Source organism: Castor canadensis, chromosome 13 (assembly GCF_047511655.1).
Source record: "Castor canadensis chromosome 13, mCasCan1.hap1v2, whole genome shotgun sequence".
In the NCBI taxonomy this organism is placed as follows: domain Eukaryota; kingdom Metazoa; phylum Chordata; class Mammalia; order Rodentia; family Castoridae; genus Castor; species Castor canadensis.
The window spans coordinates 104,730,384-104,741,685 of record NC_133398.1 but is presented as its reverse complement, the minus strand read 5'-3'; the positions used below and the strand labels follow the sequence as shown (position 1 = coordinate 104,741,685).

Genomic DNA, 11,302 nt, shown 5'->3' with positions numbered 1-11,302 from the left:
CCTGGGGTGGGGGCTCTCAGGTGTTACACCGGTGTTGTAGTTGCAGAAATATACAGAAAAGCTGTTGATTTTTATACATCAACATTGCTTCTTGCTGAATTGTCACAACACGTGGGTCTTTCAGTACACTTTTATGTTGGTTATCTGGGATTTCCATGTTCATAGCAAGTTTGTTTGCTTTTTCCTGACATTTATAACAGGAAGCCATTCTTTAACACATTCCAAATAAAAGTGCAAAAGTGCTGGTAAAACGGTATTAAATCAATCATAATAGACAACAGATAACTACTGGGGAAAAATAGGTCATTGCTTACATTCATTCAACAAACACATTGAAAACAAACAAAAGATTTATTGAAAGCCTGATGTGCAATAGATATCATTCTAGATGCTGGGATCCAAACATGAAATAAAAGACAAAATTCCCTACCTACTCACATGACGTTTATGATTGGGGTTGGTATGGGAGAAGAAACACTAGCACACTAGAGAAAGGTGATAGATTGTGTTCCAAAAAATAAAAAAGGACTTGCAAAGCAATCTATGAATAGTATTGATAAGGAGCCATTATTACCAAGAAGCCTATATTGGGAGTAGGAAGGATTACTAGGACCAGGCAGAAAATGCCACCGTTGTAGGAACTGTGCCTTAGACTAAGACAAACCAGAGGGACCTACCTCTCCCTTGGAGCACTGGGACAGGAGTTGATACTGTTAGAACACTGTGAAATACTGCTAAAGCACTGTTGGTGTTGATGATAGGCCTATATTGTAAGCATCCTTTTCGTGTCTATTTTCCTTGAGATATTGGTTGCTGGGCAATTTGACTCCTTGACAGTTTTTAGACCCTTCCCTAGTGCCTAACTGCCTTGAGTGGAAGACTGTAAGCCAAACGGCACCTCTTTGGCAGCCCATTGGACTTCCCTCATGCATCCCAGCTGCCTTGAGCTCTCCATGGATGCAGCCAGGAAGCTACTGCCAAAGTGGAACTCTGGCTCCAGGTGGTACTAGTCCAGTGACAACTTTTTCAAAGAGCTTGTGCTGCACTTTTTGCAAGTTGCAAGTCTCTGCAACTCTAGCAGACATTTTCACCCAGGTCAGAGAGGGAGCACTTCCCCTGGTGGCCCAGCAGAAGGCCTGGATTACTGCAACACCCTTGCCATGCCCCCTTTTGGCTGTATAGGCAAGCTGTTAGGCCTTAGGATTAGCAGGGAAACACCCTCCTGTACTGCCCTCTACTGGCTCACGCCTGTTTATCCTAGATCAGGAGGATTATGGTTCAAGGCCAGCCCAGGCAAATAGCTCCTGAGACCCCACCTGCAAAATAACCAAAACAAAATGGACTAAAGGTGTGGCTCAAGTGGTAGGGCACCTGCTTTATAAGCGTGAAACCCTAAGTTCAAACCCAAGTCAAATCAAAAAAGAAAAAAGGAAAAATAGTCTAATCCATGAACCCAGGATTTCCCCCTCATTTTTGTGTCTTCTTTTATCTCTTTCATTAATGTTTTGTAGTTTTCAGTGTGTAACCTCCATGGTTAAGTTTATTCCTAAATATTGTATTCTTTTTTTTACTCTATTTTAATTGAAACTCTTTCCCTAATTTCCTTTTCAGATAGTTTTCTGTTGGTGTAGATAAAGCAACGGAGTTTTGTATGTTTTATATAGTGAAACTTTGCTGAATTTGTTTGTTTATTCGAACAGGTTTTGCTTAGTTTTCAGCCTTTCCTGTACACTAGGTCATGTCATTTGCAAACAAGCTCAATTTTACTTCCTCCTTTCTGACTGGGATGTTTTCCTTCTTTTTCTTGTGTGATTGCTCTAGCCAGGGTTTTCATTGCTATGTTAAATAATAGCAGTGAGAATGGGCATCTTTGACTTTTCAAGGATGTAGCCCAAACTGGCCTCAAACTCACAACCCTCCTGCCTCAGACTCCACAGTGCTGGTATTACAGGTGTGCACTACCATCCCTGACTTATAATGGATACCCTTTTAAACTCCACCTGGGAACTTCTCCCTTAATTTCTTTCACTTTGGCTTAGTTTCGTTTTTTTTAGAGTTTCATATAAAAGAAATCATAAGGTGTATTTCCTTTCGTGTCTGGATGTTTTTCCTATTTAGGATGAAGTCTTTGCGATTCCTCCTGTGGTTGAGTATCAGCAAAGCAGGAGCACACTCACTCAGCAGTTTAGCTGCTCGTGAGGTCAAGGGGTGCTCATTGTGCCTGGTGGGCTTAAGCTCTCTCTGAATCCAAGACATGTTCCAATCTCAGGACCCAGAACTCTCTCAGTGAGTGTCCCACACTTCATTTAATATACCACCTCAAATTGGGGATTCAATAGTGGTTATAATTTTTTTGAATAATGGCCCAAACTCCCCAAATTTGATGAAAAACATTAATTTACATATGCAAGACAATTAATGAATACAACTTCGATAAATGCAATTAGATTTATACCTAGACACATAATACCCAAACACAAAAAGAATATCTTTAAAAAAGAAAAAAAGAAGATTTTTTTTAAAATGTATGACTAGCCAGTTACAGTGGCTCACTGCTATAATCCCAGCTACTTGAGAGGTGGAGCACAAGAAGGTCAAAGTCTGAGGTCAGTTGGGCAAAAATGTTAGTAAGGTAACATTTTAACCAAAAATCTGGGTATGGTGGCTTGTGCCTGTCATTTTAGCTATGCAGGAGGTATAAGTAGGAGAATTGTAGTCCAGGCCAGTTGACACAAAAAATGTGAGACCCTGCTTGAAAAACAACTAAAACAAAAAAGGCTGGAGGTGTGGCTCAAGTGGTAGACACCTGCCTAGGAACCATGAGACCCCAGAACTGCAAACAAACAAACAAAACCATATCTATGATCCCAGCTACTCAGGAGGCAGAGACAGGAGGTAGTGAGTTTGAGGCCAGCCCATGCAAAATTAGCAAGACCCTATCTCAAAAAAAGGGGAAGGCTGGGAGAGTGCTAGAGTGCCCTCAGTTCAACCCTCGGCTCTTCCCAAACACACACACACAAAAAAAATCAAAGTAAATTTTAATTTTCTTGTATTAAGTTATAAATGATCTATATTCCAGGTTTGTAAAATATCAATATAACTAAAAACAGAATGACTGGGGGTGTAGCTCAAGTGGTACAGCACTATCAAGCACAAGACCATGAATTCAATCCTCAGTACTGCCAAAAAAATTCACTCTTGTAGTGACTTTTAAACATACACTACATTATTTTTAACTTTCTGTGTACTTGTTATTTTTCAGTAATTCATTTGAAAGTCATTATACAGCAAGGAATATTATGATAGCTGATTATTTCAAAATGCATGATTTATAGTGTGTTGCCTGTATCTATTGAATGAGAACAAATTTAAAGATTTCTACAATTCAAAGAAGTTTCATTTTGCACAGGTTTAAATATGTTGTATGATAGCTGGGTGCCAGTGGCTCACACCTGTAATCCTAGCTACTCGGGAGGCTGAGATCAGGAGGATCGAGGGTCAAGGTCAGCCTGGGCAGATAGCTCTCCAGATACCAACTCCAAAATAACCACAGAAAAATGGACTAGAGGTGTGGCTCAAGCCTGCTTTGCAAGTGTGAAGCCATGAGTTCAAATCCCAGCCCACCAAGAAAAAAAAAGATGTCATACTATAAAGCTGATAATTTGTCAACACGTCCTTTCAGAAATTGAAAACTTCTCAAAGTTTTCAACAATATGTAGAACTTTCAAACTCAGTCTTCTTTTTCTGGTTTGTGGTTCCTTTTCAAGGCACGTGGCTGTTTAGGACCTGTATGCAGAGCCCTGGCCAGGCCTCTCACCACCAGTGTGACTAGTTCCCTTGACCTGACTGGGAGCGACTGGGGATTAAGAAAAAGATACAAAGACAGACATAGAGAAAAGCTGGGATCGGGTGGGTCCGACACTCCTGATGAGAGATGCCGGCCACCCCCTCTGCATACAAACGCATTTATTTATACAGCAAGTGTGGGAAAGCGGGGTGAAGGGCAGGTCAACTTCTTATGGGTCCAGTCGCGTAGACAGCAGGAACAGAGCAGCTGTGGTGTGTTGTTATTTAGTACAGACTATCCTGACTTTGTCAACATGCCATTTTCCCTGACAGGCAGCCTTGCTGAACCTTGCCTCCCCTTGGCTGGGTCCGTGCCTATCAGCCAAGAGGCCCTTGACAGAGCTGCGCTCATGCCAAGGTCTACTTCCACTGCCTCAGTCTCCCTATTTCCAAGGCAGCCTTGCTGAACCTTGCTCACCTCCTTCATGCCGGGGCCTTGCCTTCTCAGCACAAAGGTCTTTGACATGGCTTTGCACATGTCAAAGTTCTTTCTCAGTCTGTTTAGTTACTGGCCTCCCACAAGGCCAACTCTCTATGGGACCAGTCAGCCTTGGGGAAGTTTCTCAGTCTCTCATATCTGATGTAGGAAACATCCAAATTTTGAGTCTCTTACAAGAGGCGTTATCTTTCCTCCAGACAACTACTTTAAGAGTGGATATCTTCAAGCACAGACTTGAACAATAAAAGCATTACATACAGGTCCATAATAAGCCCCCAAATGCCTGTGACCCTGTGCAGAGTTGAGGACTCAGTTCTGGAATATGAGGTGTAGGTAACCCGGGAGAGATCTGCCATGGCTCCACCAAGCCCAGGTAGATCAAAGACATGTGAACTGTACTCATTAAGGGAGAGATCCTGCATGTTGTCAAGTATGGATGAAAGGTGGTCACCTTTCCTAGAGACAGATGTAGCTTGATGAGAGCCTGGCAGATATTTAGTGCTCCAAGAGTCCCACCTAAAGTACACTTGCCAGTATGACATGAGTAAACCTTCAGGTGTCTTCATCAGCCCTGAGGAAGTGCTGATAGGATCACAGTAGGAAAAAGAGGAACAGGTCATGATGTGGGGTAATGGGGCATAAGTGTTAATTTTACTGGCAAGGTCAGTCTTTACCCTTTATGTTTTGACTTTCATACTCTAATTTTCTCCTCTCATCTTTATTTTACCTTGTGTGACATTCCTACACTGACAGCTCAAGTTTGCTTTTTCTCTACAAAAATGTCATCAGCCCAGGGCAGACTGAAGAAATAACCATGGAGGGGATCCGGTTCCCTTGAGTGATTTGTCAGGAGGGAAACCTCCAAGGCGAGGTCAAAGTGTGCTTTAGAAAGCCGTCACCATGGCCCAAATGACAGATTATTCAGCAGCATCCTCTTCGTTCCTAGACTCAGCCCCACCCAGTCCAGTGTGCACTGCAGCAGTACCTTCAAAGACTCCCACAATAGGGTCACGCACTCTATTCTGAAAAATAGTCCCACCCCTGATCCTACAGCTAAAAAGACCTGTCTTCCCTACGACTTTGGAGGACAGGAAGCAATCAGTGTGGGGGAAAATGTGAGCTACCATACAATGTCACTGTGGCTAAGCTACGAGGTAGGAAGAAGAAGCACTGAATCCTCAGACTTCAACAGGGAGGGAAGGAGATTTGGGGTTGGGGCCAGTCATTCCTCAACAAGAGCTCTAGCAGACTGGTAACCTTGTAGAAGCCAGTAGAGGCACTCGAAAGGGGCACATCTTCCTTTCTCTAAGCACAAGCCCTGAGTTGCCCAAAACCAGTACCCACAAAAAAGACAGCACTTCTGTAAGAACATTTACTGGAGATATGCAGTTTATTGAAGAACATTTATTGGAGAAGTGAATTATTTATTTGGGGGAAGGAAATTTTCCTCCCTTGAAATGCTGAAGAACAATGTTATCTTTCAACATCGGGGAAAATTTTGCCAGCCTAGTGCCTTCCAGAATGGTAGTGGCAGCCAGAGGCACCTGCCGCTCTTGAGGCCTGCTGGTGGAGCTGGGTTGGGGCACAGGCTCCCTGTTGGGCAAGGGTGGAGCACGCCTCTGCTCCTTAAATGGCACACTAGTTGGGGGTTTTCCGCCCCCTTCTCTTATCTGCTTGTTCCTCTTAAGATAACTCAGGTCAGAAAAAGCACATTCTTGCTTGCAGGACTGGGCACATAGCACTTTAGAGCAGGAAGCTTTGTGGGTGAAGTGATGCCCCTGGACAGGATCAGCCTTGTGCTGGACCTGCAGTTTTGCCTTTGTCTGAGTTTTCCCAGGCTTTGTAGAAGACAAAAGGGGCCCTTGGGGGCAGGTGCCATCTACTGCATCTCTCCGAGATTTTTCCCCTAGGAATTTTGTGAAACCTTTTGTGTCCTTCTCATCTTTGCTATTCCCAGTAAAGGCAGCTCTCCCCTTACCTAGTCCTCTGCCCTGCACAGATGAGGATGGGGAGCTGCCCTTTCTCATTGAACTTCCTTGCCCTTTGCCTCTTGTTCCAGGGCAAAGCCACTGAAGAAAGTACTTCATCTGGTTTTTGAAGCGGTTTTCAGGGGGAGGCTGTCCCTTCAGTGACAGGGTTGAGGATGATTTGCTCCCATGTATCTTCTCTGATGCCCTGTCCTGAGGGTAGCAGCTCTTCCTCCTGGGTTGGGATGTCTCAAACCGTGCGTCCCCTCCACCAAACTCTCCTGTTTTGAGCACAGAATGGCTCGTGAATTTGGCAGCTGATGGCAAATTCTTTCCTTGACCCTTTTGCAAGTCATGCTCGGTGATGCAGGGCTCCTGACCCTGCTCCAGGTTGGTCTTTGTGTTGTCCAACTGGACATGCAGCACCTGGAAATTTGCCATATTGCCACTAGGGACCCCACGGTCAGGAGTCTTGAAAGTCGATGCGTTTGAGGCCAGGGGCACATCAGCAGGAAGGCTCTGAGCCTGGCTCTGCTTCCTGCTCTCCAGTTTCAGCTTCAACTCTTTTATCAGCTGATTTTTTAAATCACATGCTTGAGGATCATGTGTAACTGACAATCCCACTGGGGGTCTTGGAGTGGTAAGGGTAGCTTCTACTTTTTGAAAATCCACCTCAGGATAATGGAGAACTGATGTTCCCACTGAGGACCGTTCAGTGATCAGAGTAGATTTTCCTTTTCTAAAATTTGCATCAGGATAATGGGGAACTGATGTTCCCCTCGGGAACTTTTCATTAGCCAGGGTCATTTCTATTTTTCTTGAATTCACGTCAGGATAGTGAGGAACTGATGTTCCCCCTGGGGACTTTTCAGTGGCCAGGGTACTTTCTGAGTACTTTCTGGGAACTTGCCCCTGTCTCTGCTTGTCAACATACTAGGTCGTGGTTGGAGACCACAGAGCTCCTCTACCTTAAATGTCTCCCTAGAGTTAGTAGAGAGGGAGAACTTTCCCCTATATGTTCTTTCCACCCACGGCTTTTGTACCGTGTTTCTGGAGCTCAGTGTCTTATCAACTGGCTCAGGTACAGCCTCAGATGCTCTTGTGGGCAGGTTTGGGATGATGCATGTATTGCCCACTACAGACTGTTTCTGACTGGCCTTTTGTATGACACTCTGGGTCTGGTGTGGAAAAAGCTGTTTGTCATCCATTCTGTGAATGTTGGCTATATGATCATTCTCGATACCAGAGAATGATTGCATTTGGGGCTCCTGCCCTTCCTTGCCCCCAGGTGAGGCAGCAGGGAGGCGATAATCTAGTTTGGGGACTGGATTATTTGTCCCCATCTTTTCTTTAATGTAAGCATTAGGGTTTCCTCTGAGGGCCTTGGAGACCCCACGGTTGGAATCCACCTCAGAAATTAGGGTGGTAGAAGATGGAAAGTTGAAGTCAGGACAAGCCTGAGATTGCTCTCCTCTTACATTAAAGTTATTTATTGATTCCTAGACCCTCTGAGGAAGGCCACTAATCATCCTCATATGAAAAAGTTTAATATGGTCTTCCAAAATCGTTCGTTTCTTGGAATCAGGGAGGGAGATATCCTTGGGAATGTTCAGGTCACTGCCTTTGCCCATCATTGGTGCCAAATCACTCTGCTTTATTTCACAGGGGGGTTTCTCAGGTGGGGGCAAGGTCATCTCCATAGACTGCTGTGAACTACGCACAGCGCTAGGAGTCTGACCTTCACTGAGTTCCTCAAATTTCTTGTTCAAATGTATTTCCATGGCATCCTTAAGTTGGTTCTGATCTAGGCTCAGCACTGAGGTTCTTGAATTATTCCTGGACAGACTCTCGGAGTTATTTACTGTGTCTGTCTCAGAGTCACAGCCTAGACCATTATCTGAAGGCCCATCTTGATCACTGGCCAGATGATCATCTGGGCCAATCTCTAAACTATGTCCCTGTTCCTTCCCCACTCCCTCCTCTAGAGGAAACATCTCTGAACTCCTCTTCCGGAAGGTATTGGGCTGGCTCAGTTGGAAATTGTTCAGCTCTTTGCTGTTCTGATTCTTTAAGGAAGAGATCCATGAGACTCCATCACTGTTCTTTGACTCAGAGGGAATTTCTATCAGGGGGCTCATCTTTGACAAAGACTCATGGATCCTGTGGGGCAGACCCCAGCGGTGTTGAATGAGCCTCTTTTGAAGATGATGCTCCAGTTTCTTCTGGAGCTCATTGTTGAGGGGAAAATCTCCAGGGAGGATGGAGATCTGAACATGGGTCTTGGAGGACCTGCTGACCAATGAAATGTTGGGAGCTGGAGGACAAAATTTTTCCTGGGATTTTTGGATCACACAGGGTAAACCCCACAAACTCTCCAGGTTTTTTTGCAACACATTATATTCCAGGTGGTGAATTTCAGATGGTGATAGAGATAGTGCCTCACTCTGAGGTGTATGAAAATGGACTCCACACTTCCTAAGTTGGGGTAGAGGAGATGGTGGCAGGATTGGGAGAGAGGACTGAAGCTGGGCCTTGTCCTGGGCAGGATGGAGATGTTGAGACTGAGATTGGGACAGTGTTTGGTACAAGGCTTGAGGTTGGATCTCAGGCAAAGATGGAGGTGTGGGATGAGGAAGGATTGGGGATTCATGGATTGTAGAAGCACTGAACATTCTGTTGAAGCAGATAAAGAAAGAGTCACCTGAGGCAGGAATAGTAGTGCTCAGTGACTCACTGTGAATTGATGGAAGACCCCAGAAAAGTTGGGTATCTTTTTGTGGTGACTCATGTTCAGAGTTCTTTAGATATGGAGGCTGCTGAGGCATGTGCCAGTGCTGGGGCACTGGTTTGCCTTTGCTGCTCCCAAAAGGAAGGGAGACTGCAGAGTCCTGCTGATCAGCAACTGACTCTAACATTTTCCCTGAAGAATTCAGTTGGTACTCTAGTTTAAATTGTTTTGGAAAAGGTTCTGTTTGCCTTTCCTTTTCTTTCAATATTAAGAAATCACCTCTCTCTTTGATTTGTCTCTCCAGGAATGAGAGGACATCAAGGTTGACAAATGAGAGGTTGCCAGGGTCTTTAAGGTATATTGCAGGGTCACCTCCAGAAGAGGCCTCAGAAGAATGGAGAGCAAGGAAATCCTGTGTGGCTTCATACTGTGCCAAGGTGGAAGAGAAGCAGTTCTTTTCACCAGGCTCTCTCTGTGAAAATTCTGATGTTGCCAAGTTGGAATGGCGAGTGGCCCTGGTTGTTGGGTCATAATAAGTGGACAACCCACCAGGGCTGCCCTCCAGAGGCAAAGTGGCATCTTGTGGGAACACAAGGTCTGCATCTTGGGTATGATGAGGTAGGGGAGTGGGAAAGGCAAGGTTCTGGGATGAGAGTGAGTCCATGGGGAATTTAGCATTGAAGGGAGAATTAGGCTCTGGTGGCAGAGAGTCATCCAGTGGTGAGAGTGAAGGTAAGTCCTCCAAAGGAGTGTCCTGTTTAGGTAAGAGAATGGAAGGCTCAAGTGTAGGGCCTGGATTTGGATGTTCTGGAGGGACTTCTGAGAGAGGAGAGGTAAGGGATGATGATGACTCTTTCTTAGATGCTGGGGATCCCACTGGGGACTCAGAAGCTGTAGAAACTTCCAAGGACGCCAGAGATATCAGGTTACTGACCTCAGTAGCTGTTTTACTGCAAAACCCACACAGGGGGTCTGGACATAGCAGTTTTTGAAAGCGGGTGGAATCATGTTGCTTGTCCTTGAGGCTAAGGGAGACAAAATGCAAAGTTATAACCAGGACCAACACAAAAGAACAGAGGGCCTGATGCCATAGTAGGGGTGGAAAACCTGAAGCCTGGTATGACCTTTACTTTCTCCCACATACATATGACCTCACAATCCATTCTGTAGCCTGTCCCCAAGATCCCCATTGTTATGCCTGTTGCTGTGGCTGCCCCTCCCTTGACTAGGGCAGGCTTACTGAATTCCTGGGATGCATGGAACATACTAAAACAGGATCAGGACATGAAGATCACCTTGTCACAATGCAAAGCAGCTTATTCCACTCTTCTGCTTCTCTCTCCTCCTCCTCCACTTTTCTCCGGAAAGTCCTGTGTCCTGGAAAATCAGCGTGTGGGTTATACAAAATGAAGTTAGAAATAAGCATCTTACAGGAGTCCCTTAGAAATAAATAAGCATCTTACAGGAGTCCCTTAGGATAGGTACGCTGCTTAACATATTAAGGGGTAAAGCACTTTACACAATGTCAGGAGACATAAGTTTTGATCCTAAAGCATCGTGAAGTCCAACCTCGACATGACATGTCACCACTGGTCATCAGTACCCGCTGTACAGGTCTCATGCCCACGGTTGAGCAGAGTGCAGACTCTGAGAAGTGTCTCAGGAATGACTGCTTTCCTGTGAGCCTCTCCTCTGAGGGTTCTGTGTGCTGAGAGAGACTGTCTAGGAACTGACTGCCCCAGAGACCATGGGGCTGGGAATTCAAGGCCGCACCCTTGGAGAGCTCAGGTCAAATAGGAAGACATATCTGTAAACGCACCTCTCCTCCTCTTATATCTGCCCTGGTGCTGGGAACAAAAAAGGAAAGAATGAGGGGCTATGACTCACTTATACTGCTCTCTTTGTAGCCAGTCCAACATCCACTAACCAGGTAGAATATGACTGTCCATTTGATTAACAGAGATTTTTTGCTTTCTTTTATTAGCTTTTAAAGGTGAAGGCAGGTTTTGTCCACACTTGGGGCTCTCAGTCAAAAGGAGAGCATAGAATCTGCAGCCAACAATCACATCTGTGCTTCCTCAGAGGACCTTGTGTCCTGGGGACAGAGCTCAGGCTCCAGGCTCTTCTCAGAGGCCCTCAGAGGTCAGCACAGCTCTCCTGACCAGCCCAGCACAAAGAAATGCTTGGTGAAGGGACACCTGACATGGGGATGGGACTCAGATCAAGTGTCAGCCTTCATGAAAGCCAATCTCTCTAGCTATGCCAATCAGAATCACTATTTGGGATTTTATCCTGAACCCCTATAGCACAGGCAGAGAGGGA

The 11,302-nt window shown here is 45.3% G+C and overlaps 1 protein-coding gene across 1 annotated transcript in view; it reads right to left on the bottom strand.

Moving 5' to 3' along the window:
• Positions 1-7,751: 7,751 nt before the first annotated feature.
• Positions 7,752-11,302, bottom strand: part of LOC109696442 (spermatogenesis-associated protein 31D4-like) — a 30,027-nt gene continuing 26,476 nt past the window's right edge. Inside the window, exon 5 of the mRNA XM_020179496.2 lies at positions 7,752-10,005. Coding sequence (XP_020035085.2) covers positions 7,752-10,005 — 2,254 coding nt within the window. The remainder of the gene's footprint in view (positions 10,006-11,302) is intronic.